The 14,111-nt window shown below is 45.6% G+C and overlaps 1 protein-coding gene across 2 annotated transcripts in view; it reads left to right on the top strand.

Annotated features, from left to right (window-relative positions):
• Positions 1-246: 246 nt before the first annotated feature.
• Positions 247-14,111, top strand: part of LOC140737364 (alpha-ketoglutarate-dependent dioxygenase alkB homolog 6-like) — a 29,257-nt gene continuing 15,392 nt past the window's right edge. For both annotated transcript variants that reach the window (XR_012101118.1, XM_073063824.1), the window contains exon 1: positions 247-451. Coding sequence is in view for 1 of the 2 variants with exons in the window: in XM_073063824.1 (XP_072919925.1) it covers positions 338-451 (114 nt within the window). In the remaining variant the exon portion in view is untranslated. The remainder of the gene's footprint in view (positions 452-14,111) is intronic.

A 14,111-nucleotide genomic window follows, 5' to 3' on the forward strand; every position in this document is an offset into this window, starting at 1 on the left:
TGTGGCAGCAGTACATTGCAATGCATAATAAAAACTAAATTTCAGTAAGAAGTCTATACATATATACCAAAAAGTTAAATTAAATAAGTAGTGCAAAAATAGAAATATAAAGTAGGGAAGTGGTGTTCATGGGTTCAATGTCCATTCAGAAATCTGATAGCAAAGGGTAAGAAGCTGTTCCTGAATCATAAGGCAAGTTATTGACTAAAGACATTACTTATAACAACTTTTCTGAAATGGATTGTGATAAACTATTGCCACAGACAGTGAGGAAGCAGCTGGAGGCGAGGCTGGCTTGAGGAACGAGCCGTGCTGGGGCATTGTGAGGTGTTTGAGAATGTCAACGTGTTTGAGCCACAGAGACGGAGTTTGTATTGCTGCCGGAGATGGAATTAGCAAGTTGGAGAGCAGTCGATGTGGAAGAGTTAAGATGCCCTTCCATCTACCCCAGGTGCAACGTCTGTGTTTGTATTTGTTTTATTTCTTACATCCAGGGGAGTAAAAGTATTTATGTTGCATCTTTGTCACTTTTATATTATATTATTATTACAGGCATCTGTTAGTCTCGAGAGACCATGGATTTGCGCTTTGGAAAGTTTCCAGGGTGCAGGCCTGGGCTGGGTTGTATGGGAGGCCAGCAGTTGCCCATACTGCAAGGACCCCTCTCCATGTCACTGACGTTGTCCAAGGGCTGATACAGCTTGGCACCGGTGTCATCGCAGAGCAATGTGTTGTTAAGTGCCTTGCTCAAGGACACAACATGCTGTCTTAGGTTAGGCTCGAACTAGTGACATTCAGATCACTAGACCAACACCTTAACCACTTGGCCATGTGCCAACATTATTACAAGCAAAAAAGAGGGGAAATGTGGGTGGATATACCATCATATCAATATACAGTCAGATATGCAATCAGATCAGTGTGTATTGATTAATCTGATGTGAAGCTGTGCCAGAGCCAGTTGGTCCTGTCTTTAATACTTTGTTACTGTTTGCCGGACAGTAGCAGCTGAAACAATTTGTGGTTGGGGTGGTTTAATCCCTGATGATCCTCTGGGCCCTTTTTACACACCCACTGCTGTAAATACTCTGAATAGAAGAAAGTTCACATCTGCAGATGCGGTGGGCTGTCTGCACCACTCTCTGCAGTGTCCTGCGATTGAGGATAGAACAGTTCCTATATCAGGTTGGATTGTCCCAAGCGCCAAGCCATTTTGGTGATATCGAGAATGTCTTGAGTTTGAGTGGCCCAAACATATTGGGGCACTGGGATCACTTTACAAAACAAAACTGTCACCGCACTAAACCCTTGATACAATCTCCATTCTCATTAACGAATCAGACAGGATCAGAATTGGTTTTAATGTCACAAAATAATACATTGTGAAATGTATTGTTTTGTGACAGCAGCACAGAGCAGGAGTCACAATGTGGGCAATTATTAAAATGGCTTTAAACTTGCTCAATGACATTTCCTCCAGTTACCCAGAACACAGATTAAATATTCGATCAAACAGGCAAATGTTGTGATACATAATAAAAACTGTAAATTACTGTAAGAAGTCTATACATATATAACAGAAGTTCAATTAAATAAGTAGCTCAAAAATAGAAATAAAAAATTGTGAGATAGTGTTTATAGCTTCAATGTCCATTCAGAAATCGGATGCCAGAAGGGTAGAATTTGAGTTTGTGGCTTCAGGCTCCTGTACCTCCTCCCTGATGGCAGCAATGAGAAGAGGGCATATCCTGGTGATGGGCGTCATTAACGATGGATGCTGCCTTTTTGAGTCACTGCTCCTTGAAGATGTACTGGATGCTATGGAGACTGGTGCCTATGATGAAGCTGACTGAGTTTACAGCTCTCTGCAGCTTTTTCTGATCCTTTGTAGTGCACCCACCCCCCCCCCCATACCAGACGGTGATGCTGCTAGTTAGAATGCTGTATGTTGTATATCTGTAGAAATCTGCGTGTGTTTTTGGTGAGATGTCAAATCACCTTGAATTCCTAAAGAAATATAGCTACAGTCATGCCTACTTTGAAACTGCATCGATATGTTGGGCCCTGGATAGATCTTCAGAGATATTGATCCCATGAACTTGAAATTGCTCCCTCTTTCCACATTGAGCCCTCTATGAGGACTGGTGTGTGTTACCTCGTCTTACCCCTTCTGAAGTCCAAAATCAAGTCTTTGTTCTTGTTGATGTTGAGGGCAAAGTTGTTACTGCAACACCACTTGACGAGCTGATCTGTCTCACTCCCGTACACCTCCTCGTCACCATTTGAAATTCTTCCAACGATAGTTGTGTTGTCAGCAAGTTTTTAGATGGTCTGGACAGAGTGGAGCAGTTGGCCAATCACACACCCCTGAAGGGTGTCAGTGAGGTGGGGATATTATTTCCAATCTGCTCATGTAGTTGACGATCCAGTTGCAGAGGCGGGTACAGAGCACCAGGGTTTGGAGCTTTTTGATCAGAACTGTAGGAATGATTGTGCTAACTGCAAAACTGTAGTCAATATACAGCAGCCTGACATAAATATTGGTTTTGTCCTGGTGATCCAAGACCCCCTTAAGATGACTTGGACAAAGTCCTGCTGTTGTGCTATCAGAAAATTGTCAACATGAATCCATAATCTGAATCAGTCAGAATCACTGACATATGTCCTGAAATTTGTTGTTTTGTGGCCGCAGTATAGAGCAATGCATTAAAAATTACTTTATTACAATAAGAATTATATAAGAATTTTAAAAATAATGCAAAATGCTGGCATTACCGAAGATGTATGAAAGATGACTGGTAAATCACAAGCCGAGAGATTGGATTAAAAACATTACTTTTATAACTTTTCTGAAGCAAGTTGTGATGAACTATCACCACAGACAGTGAGGAGGCAGAAGGAGGCGAGGATGGTTTGAGGAAGAACCGTGCTGGAACTTTACGAGATGCAACGTGTTTGAGCCACAGACGGAGACAGTGTTTGTATCACTGCCAGAGATGGAGTGAGCGATTTCGGAAGCAGTTGATGTGCGAGAGTTTTGATGCCTGTCCACCTGACCTGGTGCAAGGTTGGATTGCACCAACAGCAGAACTGATTTGGTGAGATCGAGAACGTCTTCAGGCTGAGCGGCCCAGGCGTGTTAGTGTGCCTGAATTCCGGACCTGGAACGTGGTGCTTGGACAATTTATATATCGGCCCAGATGGACTGGAAGCCGGAGGGTCGGGTTGATTTTTCTCTCTCTGTGGCACCGAGGCTGTGAACTGATCCAGCGGCAGTGCATTTCTGCCCTGCTGTTGTGATGAACTGGGGATCAAGGCTTGGCTTTGGGCCCACTCCGGCCGCTCTGCGAGTGGATCTGGGACTCAGTCTGGTTCGGGATGCTGTTGGCTTGCTTCTATTGTTTGCACGATGTGTGTGTTTTTTTTCTCAATTTCTCCTCGTGTTGGTTTTTGGTCTTTTTTTAATTGGGTTCTTTCGGTTTCTTGCCTTGTGGCTGCCTGTAAACAGACTAACTTCAAGTTGTATAACTTATACATTCTTTCATAATAAATGTGTTTTGAATATTTGAAAAAGAGAGTAATGATCATAGATTCATGGGTCCTACAGAAATCTGATGGCAGGGGGAAGAAGATGTTCATAAAATGGTGAATGTATGTCTTCAGGCTCCTGTACCTCTCCCCTGATGAAAATATTGAGAGAGGGAGAGTGAGAGAGAGAGAGAGAGAGAGAGTGAGAGAGAGAGAGAGAGAGAGAGAGAGAGAGTGAGAGAGAGAGAGAGAGAGAGAGAGAGAGAGAGAGCGAGCATGTCTGGATGGTTAGGGTACTTACTAAAGGATGTGCCTTTTTGTGGCATCGGCTATTTAAGATGTCCTCCATGGTGGGGAGGTTCCAATGAGATCTCCCTTCATTCTGATAAATTCCAGTGTGTTCAGACCCAGAGCCATCAAACACCACTCATATGTTAACCTTTTCATTTCTGGTTCCTCAGGTAGGCAACTTGCTGAGTCAGAATGGAGAATTGGGGTTCTTATCTATATAACTCTAGGTTGCTATGGATAATAGAATAGTCCCAGGATCTAGAATGAGGAAACCTGCTCCAATTCATTCAGTGGAATTGGATCATTTTACAAAACCAAAGTTGTCACTGCACTGAAGCCTTGATACAATCTCCAATCTCATTAACAATTCTAACAGAATCAGTATCGAGTTTAATGTCACTGACAAACACCGTGAAATTTGTTGTTTCGTGTCAGCAGTACAGAGCAGAAGGCACAGTGTGGGCAATTATTAAACTGATCTTGAATATGTTGATGACATTTCCTCCAGTTACCCAAAACACAGATTAAACATTCTATCAAACTGGCTCGATAAGGCAACATTATCAAACTCTGCCACTATTGGTAATATCTTCTCCATGTCCACTCTATCTAGGCCTTTCATTACATGGTAGATTTCAATTAGATCATAACATATAGGAATAGGATCAGGCCATTCAGCCCATCGAGTCTGGTCTGCCACTCCATCATGGCTGATTTATCGTACTTTCCAACTCCATTCTCTTGCTGTCTCACCATAACCTTTGACACCCTTACTAATCAAGAACATATCACCCCCTGCTTTAAATATTCCCAATGACTTGCCCTCCTCAGGTTTCTGTGGCAATGAATTCCACAGATTCACCACCCTCCAGCTGAAGAATAATGCCTCCTAGTGTCTGTCCTTGTGTACAGAATCTGTGCCCTCTGGTCCTTCTTCCTCTTCTAATCTATTCTATCTTGGCCTTTCAATATTCAATAGGTTTCTGTCATAACTACAGATTTGGCAGCACAGCAGATATGGCAATAACCCTCATGAATATGCACATGTCAGCTAATAATTAATTTATTGTGGTGGTATTTAACTCCATTCTTTTCTTCACAGTGGTCGTTGAGACTTGAGAAAAGCACAGCAATGTTTCGCTGTCTGTTGCATTCGATCTTGCCTGAGAAATTGGACTGTCGAGTTGACTGACTCTGAAGACTGGCAGTATTCCTTTATATTTAGTGATTCCTTTAAGCCGTAGCGTTGGCTTTGTTTCCCATTTGAGAGTTTTAGTTAACACTCTTGTTTGGCCTAGCATTTATTGTTTCCTTTTCTATCTAAGTCTGTTTGCATTGAAGTCTGTGAACTATCGACCCACTTCAGTGTCTCTTGACCCACACTTGGGCCATATCCAAACGTGGTGACAGGTTTCAATTAGATGCTCTCTCGTTCTTCTATACACCAATGTGTACAGGCCAGAGCCATCAAACAGGCCGCATGCATTATCATTTCATTTTCTCTTCCTTAAGTAGGCAACTTGCTGAGTCATCACTGACATTTTGAGCTTCTAATCTATATAACTCTAGGATATTCTGGATAATCCAATAATCCCAGGACCTAGAATGAGGAAATCAGCTAAAATTCATTCAGTGGAGTTGGATCACTGTATAAAACAAAACTGTCACCACCCTGATTCAATCTCCATTCCCATTAACAACTCTTTCAGGATTAGAATCGGGTTTAATGTCAGAAAAATACAGTGTGAAATTTATTGTTTTGTGGCAGGAGTCACAGTGCGGGCAATGATTAAAGTGACCTTAAACTTGCTCATGACATTTTCTCCAGTTACCCAGAACACAGATTAAACATCCTATCCTATCTGTTTCATAAAGCAAACAGAATCAGAATCAGGTTTAATATCATGAAATTTGTTGTATGCGGCAGCCGTACATTTCAATACATAATGAAAACTGTAAATTACAGTGAAAAGTCTATACATATATGCTAAAAACATTAAATAAGCAGCACAAAAATAGAAATGTAAAGTAGTGAGGTAGTGTTCAAGGGTTCAGTGTCTATTCAGAAATTAGATGGCAGAGAGGAAGCAGTTGTTCCTGAATCGTTGAGTGTGTGTCTTCAGGCTTCTGTACCTCCTCCCTGATGGTAGCAATGAGAAGAGGGCCAGTCCTGGGAGGCAGAGGTTCTTGATGATGGATGCCTCCTTTTTGAGGCATTGCTCCTTGAAGATGTCCTGGATGCTAAGAAGACTGGTGCCTATGATGGTAGAGGGTGCGCATACACGAGTACCCTTCACAGGTGTGTGAAGTGAGCAAACCACTGATATGTGGGAGCATTTGCTCACAGGGTGTGTGTGAAGCATCTAGTGCAGTAGTGTAGGAGTGCTTGTAGTTACTACATGCTGCACATCGCATGGTGCTCTCTGCTTGCTACTCTCTGCTGACAGAGGGTGAGAAGAGGAGCCGAGTGTGTAAGCCTCCTCCTGCCAGTACAGAGCCTCTCCATCACCAAGACCCCTGCAGTGCCTCCTCGGGGCCACACACGGAAACATTACTCTATACACCAATGAGTACAGGCCAGAGCCATCAAACAGGCTGCATACATTATCATTTCATTTTCTCTTCCTTAGCTAGGCAACTTGCGGAGTCATCGCAGAAATTTTGTGTTTCTAATCTATATAGGATTTATGAACATTTGGAGAGGTATAATATGATTAGGAATAGTCAGCATGGCTTTGTCAAGGGCGGTTCATGCCGTACGAGCCTGATTTAAATTTTTTGATGATGTGATTGAACACATTGATGAAGGAAGAGCAATGGATGTAGTGTATATGGATTTCAGCAAGGCATTTGATAAGGCTTATTGAGAATGTAAGGGGGAATGGGATCCAAGGGAACATTGCTTTGTGGATCCAGAACTGGCTTGTCCACTGAAGGCAAAGAGTGGTTGTAGATGGGTCATATTCTGCATGGAGGTCGGTCACCAGTGTGGTGCCTCAGGGATCTGTTCTGGGACCCTTAGTCTTCATGAATTTTATAAATGACTTGAATGAGGAAGTGGAGGGATAGGTTAGTAAGTTTGCTGATGACACAAAAGTTGGGGGTGTTGTGGATAGTGTGGAGGGCTGTCAGAAGTTACAGCGGGACATTGATAGGATGCAAAACTGGGCTGAGAAGTGGCAGATGGAGTTCAACCCAGATAAGTGTGAAGTAGTTCATTTTGGTAGGTCAAATATGATGGCAGAATATAGTATTAATGGTAAGACTCTTGGCAGTGTGGAGGATCAGAGGGCTCTTGGGGTCCGAGTCCACAGGATGCTCAAAGCATCTGCGTAGATTAACTCTGTGGTTAAGAAGGCATACGGTGTATTGGCCTTCATCAATTGTGGAATTGAATTTAGGAGCCGAAAGGTAATGTTGCAGCTATATAGGACCCTGATCAGACCCCACTCGGAGTACTCTGCTCAGTTCTGGTTGCCTCACTACAGGAAGGATGTGGATTCTATAGAAAGTGTGCAGAGGAGATTTACAAGGATGTTGCCTGGATTGGGGAGCATGCCTTATGAAAACAGGTTGAGTGAACTCTGCCTTTTCTCCTTGGAGTGACAGAGGATGAGAGGTGACCTGATAGAGGTGTATAAGATGATGAGAGGCATTGATCGTGCGGATAGTCAGAGGTTTTTCCCCAGGGCTGAAATGGCTAACACAAGAGGACACAGGTTTAAGGTGCTGGGAAGTAGGTAAAGAGGAGATGTCAGGGGTAAGTTTTTTATACAGAGGAAGGTGAGTGCATGGAATGGGCTGTCGGTGGAGGCGGATACGATAGGATCTTTTAAGAGACTTTTGGATAGGTACATGGAGCTTAGAAAAGCTCACCTTCCTCTGTATAAAAAACTTACCCCTGACATCTCCTCTTTACCTACTTCCCAGCACCTTAAACCTGTGTCCTCTTGTGGCAACCATTTCAGCCCTGGGGAAAAACCTCTGACTATCCACACGATCAATGCCCCTCATCTTCTTATACACCTCTATCAGGTCACCTCTCATCCTCCGTCGCTCCAAGGAGAGGGCTATGGTAACCCTCATAATTTCTAAGGTAGGGACATGTTCAACACAACTTTGTGGGCTGAAGGGCCTGTATTGTGCTGTAGGTTCTCTATGTTTCTATAACTCTAGGATGCTATGGATAATTGAATAATCCCAGTATCTGTGTTGAGGAACTCAGCTCCAATTCATTCAGTGGAGTTGGATCACTTTACAAAACAAAACTGTCACCCCACTAAACCCTTGATACAATCTCCATTCCCATTAACGATTCTAACAGGATCAGAATTGGGCTTAATGTCACAGACATACATTGTGAAATTTGTTGTTTTGTGGCAGCAGCATAGAGCAGGAGTCACAGTCTGGGCAATTATTAAACTGGCCTTAAACTTGCTCATGACATTTTCTCCAGTTACCCAGAACACAGATTAAACATCCTATCAAACTGGCATCTATTCAATGAAACAACCAGAATCGCGGCCAGAGATGGAGTTAATGATTTGAAGAGGAGTCGGTGTGGAAGAGTTTCAAAGCCCTTCCACTCAACCCAGTTGCAAGATTAGATTGCTCCAAGGGCAGAGCTGGTGTGGTGAGATTGAGAATGTCTTCAGGCTGGGTGACCCAAGTGTATTGGGACGTCAGGTTTCAGATCCTAGAACGTGGAACTGCTCGGTGCTTGGACAATTTATACAATGGCCCAGATGGAATGGAAGCGCAAGGGTCGAGTTGAGTTAGCTTGCTCTCCCACAAATGTTTATTCCTTTCTCTTACAGTACAGTGTTTTTTATATATTGAATTATTTGTGTTTCTTGCTTTGTGGCTGTCTGGAAGGAGACAAATTTCAAGGTGTATAGCTCATACATTCTTTGCTAACAAATGTGCTTTGAATGTTCCAAAAAGAGAAGCATAACCAGTTATGGGGGATAGAGTGGAATGGTTAGGGTTGGGGGAAAAGAGGTGGTGGGGATTGGGGGAGAGAGAGGAGTAGCTGGGGTTGGTGACAGAGAGGAGTGGTTGTGCTTGGGCGACAGAGAAAAGGGGTTGGGGGTAAAGGGACAGAGAGAAGGAGTTGAGGTGAGAGAGAAGGGGTCAGGGACAGAAAGAAGGGGTTAGGGGATAGAGGAATGGTTGGGGCTGGGGACAGTGGGAAGTAGTTGTGGTTGGAGGACAGAGAGGAGTGGATGGGGTTGTGGGCAAAGAGGAGTTGTTGGGTTGGGTGACAGAGAGGATGGGGTTGAGGAACAGAGAGGAGTGGTTGAGGTTAGAGGACAGAGAGTAGTGTTGGGGACTGGGGGTGTGAGAGGAATAGTTGAGGTTGGAGGACAAAGATGGGTGGTTGGGGTTGGGGACAGAGAGAGGAGGGGTTGGGGTAGGGTACAGAGGTAAGGTCCTGGGGATGGTGAGATGTGGTTGTGGTTGGAGGACAGAGAGGAGTGGATGGGGAATGGGAAAGAGATGGTTGGGTTTGGATACAGAGAAGAATGGTTGGCGTTGAGGGACAGAGGAGAGCGTTTGGGGTTGCGTCAGAGTGGAGGAGTTGGGATTGGGGACATAGAGAAGTGGTTAGACTTGGAGGATAGAGAGGAGTGGTTCATGATTGGAAGACAGGCAGGTTTGGGGTTTGAGGACGGAGAGGAATAGTTGGATATGTGGGTCAGAAAGGAGTGGTTGGGGTTGTGGGGCAGGGAGAAGTGGTTTGTGGATAGAAAGGAGTGGTTGGGGTTGTGTGACAGAGAGAAGGGGTTGTGGTAGTGGGACAGAGAGAAGGGGTTTGGGACAGAGAGAATGGGTTGTGGACAGAGAGAAGTTGTTGGGTTTGGGATACATAGACAAATGGCTGGTATTGGTGGCAAGAGTGGAAGGATTGGGATTGAGGGACAGATAGGAGTGGTTGAGGTTAGTTGGAGAGAAATGGTGGATATTTGAGACAGTTGGGACAGTTGAGTGTTTGAAGTTGCAGGGCATAGAGAATGGGTTGGGTTAGTGACAGAGAGAATGGGTTGGTGGACAGAAAGAATTTGGATGGTGCTGCGGAAAGAGAGGATGGGTTGGGTTTGGGGTATAGAGAGAAGTGGTGGAATTGGGCGGAGAGAGAGGAGTGGTTGGGGTTAGGGTTCTTGGACAGAGTGGGCTGATTGGGGTTGAGGGATAGAGAGGACAGCTTGGGGTGGGGACAGAGGGAAGAGGTTGGGTTTGGGGTACAGAGAGAAGTGCTTGGGAGAGTAGGAAAGAGAGGAGGGGTTAGGGTTGGGGGAATGGAGAGGAGTGTTAGGTTTGGGGGACAGAGAGGAGTGGTTGGGAACAGAGAGGAGTTGTTGGTTTGGAGACAGAGAGGAGTAGTTGGGGACAGAGGAGTGGTTGGGGTTGGGAACAGAGAGGAGTTATTCCGGTTGGGATTAGAGGGGTGTGTTTGGGGTTGGGGACAGAGAGGAGGGTTAGGGACAGAAAGGAGTGGTTGAGAATGCGGGACAGAGAGGAGTGGTTGGGGATGAGTTACAGAGAAGAGTGGACGGGGTTGGGGAACATTGAAGAGTGGTTTGAGGTGGGGGCCCGAGAGGAGTTGTTGAGGATGGTGGACAAAGATGAGTGTTCGAGGTTAGGGATCATGGATGTCATTACAAGAGAAAAAGTGATGCCCCCCTTTCCCTGCACAACAAGAATGGGTATGCAATCATCAACCCCAAAGCCCTCTTCCCTGTACAAAATGTCACAAGTACATTGGACCCCAAATACCCCTCTCCCCACATGAAAAAATTACCAAAAACACAACAAGAACATCAACCCCTATATCCCTTTGCTTGCACATAAAAAACGAGAAAGAATAGGCAGAAACACAGAGCATAAAAATCTATAAGACTGAAAGAAGTCCATTGTCCAAATCCATTTCTATATCCATATCCAAAACGCAGAAGGTATCATCCTTCAGGCACAGTGACATTGATACATTTTACCACAGCCACCCCTTTCTCATACTCACTACTAGCTTCTGGGTTAGTGCTTAGTGGTGGTTGTCCAACAGGAGGAGATCTGTATGAGAGTGGAAAAGCTGTTGCACTGGGGTAGTTGCACTCTCTCGACTTTGGAAGTCGGGGTCCAGTGGTACAAACAATCGTCATAAACTGGGGTCTTCCTTGGTTGCAGTGGACGATAATGATGCCTTCTGTGCCTTGTCATGCCTTTTGCTCTGCACAGACCGTTGCAGAACGGCCTTCCTGGCTGTTGAATCTCACTGTAGATCTCATCCACCCAGTCTGCTTGAGCTGGTTTCACATGCGCGGACAGGCACATCCCTATTCCATCGGGGTATGAGTCTCACCGGCTACCCTCTCCTACTTTAGCCCGTCTGTTGAAGCGCGGAGTACCAGGTGCAGCCGCTGTCGCATGCAAATAGCAACATGGAGCCACAGGTGAGAGCAAAGTGTGTGTTGGGGACCACAAGTGACTGAGCTGCCCCAGATTGGACAGGATCAACCCCTTCACCAGAGGTGCTATCCATCCCTGGATATCCCATACAACCCACCAAAATGAAGCAATATTAAATGCTCAAATATGAAGTAAGTTTCACCTTAATTATATCACTTGTAAGTGCCGTGGCATGGATTTCTAATAAACTGTTCCTATGCAAACACGAGGAAATCTGCAGATGCTGGAAATTCAAGCCACACACACAAACTGCTGGTGGAACACAGCAGGCCAGGCAGCATCTATAAGGAGAAGCACTGTCGACGTTTTGGGCCGAGACCCTTCGTCAGGACTAACTGAAAGGAAAGAGATTTGAAAGTAGCGGGGGAGGGGAAAATGCAAAATGATAGGAGAAGACCGGAGGGGGTGGGGTGAAGCTGAGAGCCAGAAAGGGGATTGGCAAAAGGGATACAGAGCTGGAGAAGGGAAAGGATCATGGGACGGGAGGCCTCAGGAGAAAGAAAGGGGGAGGGGAGCACCAGAGGGAGATGAAGAACAGGCAGACTGATGGGCAGAAAGAGAGGGAAAAAAAGGAAGGGATAAAAACTAAATATATCAGGGATGGAGTATGAAGGGGAGGAGGAGCATTAACAGAAGTTAGAGAAGTCAGTGTTCATGCCATCAGATTGGAGGCTACCCAGCCGGTATATAAGGTGTTGTTCCTCCAACCTGAGTGTGGCTTCACCTTGACAGTAGAGGAGGCCATGGATAAACATATTATAATGGGAATGGGATGTGGAATTAAAATGTGTGGCCACTGGGAGATCCTGCTTTCTCTGGCGGACAGAGCATAGGTATTCAGCGAAACGATCTCCCAGTCTGCGTCGGGTCTCACCAATATATAAGAGGCCACACTGGGAGCACCGGACACAGTATACCACACCAACCGACTCACAGGTGAAGTGTCGCCTCACCTGGAAGGACTGTCTGGGGCCCTGATTGGTGGAAAGGGAGGATGTGTAAGGGCAGGTGTAGCACTTGTTCTGCTTACAAGGATAAGTGCCAGGGAGGTCAGTGGGAAGGGATGGGGGGGGGGGGTACGAATGGACAAGGGAGTCGCATAGGGAGTGATCCCTGAGCAAAGCAGAAAGAGAGGGGGAGGGAAAGATGTGCTTGGTAGTGGGATCCTGTTGGAGGTGGCGGAAGTTACGGAGAATTATATGGTGGACCCGGAGGCTGGTGGGGATAGGTGAGGACAAGGGGAACCCTATCCCGAGTGGGGTGGTGGGCGGATGGGGAGAGGGCAGATGTGCAGGAAATGGGAGAGATACGCTTGAGAGCAGAGTTGATGGTGGAAGGAGGGAAGCCCCTTTGTTTAAAAAAGGAAGACATCTCCTTCATCCTGGAAGGAAAAGCCTCATCCTGAGAGCAGATGCAGCAGAGGCAGGGGAATTGTGAGAAGGGGATGGCATTTTTGCAAGAGACAGGGTGGGAAGAGGAATAGTCCAGGTAGCTGTGAGAGTCTGTAGGCTTATAGTAGATATCAGTAGATAAGCCGTCTCCAGAGATGGAGACAGAAAGATCAAGAAAGGGGAGGGAGGTGTTAGAAATGGACTAGGTAAATTTGAGGGCAGGGTGAAAGTTGGAGGCAAAGTTAATGAAGTCAACGAGCTCAGCATGCGTGCAGGAGGCAGCGCTAATGCAGTTGTCAATGTAGCGATGGAAAAGAGGGGGACGGATACCCGTGTAGGCTTGGAACATGGACTGTTCCACAAAGCCAACAAAAAGGCAGGCATAACTGGGACCCATGCGAGTGCCCATGGCTACACCTTTGGTTTGGAGGAAGTGGGAGGAGCCAAAGGAAAAATTATCGAGAGTAAGAACTAATTCTGCTAGACAGAGGAGAGTGGTGGTAGAGGGGAATTGGTTAGGTCTGGAATCCAAAAAGAAGCAGGGAGCTTTGAGACCTTCCTGATGGGGGATGGAGGTATATAGGGACTGGACGTCCGTGATGAAAATAAGGCGATGGGGGCCAGGGAACTTAAAATCATTGAAAAAATTCAAAGTATGAGAAGTGTCACAAACGTAGGTGGGAAGGGATTGAACAACGGGGGATAAAACAGTGTCAAGGTATGCCGAAATGAGTTTGGTGGGGCAGGAGCAAGCTGAGACAAAGGGTCTACCTGGATGGGCAGGTTTGTGGATCTTGGGTAGGAGGTAGAAATGGGAAGTGCGGGATGTGGGAACTATGAGGTTGGTGGCAGTGGATGGGAGATCCCCAGAGTTGATAAGGTTGGTGATGGTACAGGAGACAGTGGCCTGGTGCTCCTTAGTGGGGTCATGATCAAGGTGTAAATAAGAGGAGGTATCAGAGAGTTGTTGCTGTGCTAAAGAGCAAAGGTAAAGCAGAATAATTCTATAGTTGCAATGTGTCTACAATGCTTCCTTTCAATTACATACAGTTTTCAAACACCTTCTTAGCACCCTCACTCCAGACACCCAAAATGACTCTGGGCTGCATTCATGCATATGCAGGTATCTGAGGCCCAAGTGGAATGTTCCTTTGTTTGTGATTGAGCCCAACCTGCAGCTCCAGGAAGCCCATTGTTCTGAGCTGTGTATTAAATTCAATCTGCAATCCACATTCAAAACTGAAGAATGGTTGCTAGTGAAATTAATATTTGCTATAGATCCTAACTGCAGAATACACTCTAACACCCACAACTCACTAACCCTGAGCTGGACTTCGTTGGAATGTGGGAGGAAACCCATGTGGTCAACGTAGAAACTCCTTACAGACAGCAGCAGGAATTGCTGGTGCTGTGAAGCATTACGTTAGCTGTGCC

The sequence above is a fragment of the Hemitrygon akajei genome, chromosome 12, assembly GCF_048418815.1.
Source record: "Hemitrygon akajei chromosome 12, sHemAka1.3, whole genome shotgun sequence".
Taxonomy (NCBI): domain Eukaryota; kingdom Metazoa; phylum Chordata; class Chondrichthyes; order Myliobatiformes; family Dasyatidae; genus Hemitrygon; species Hemitrygon akajei.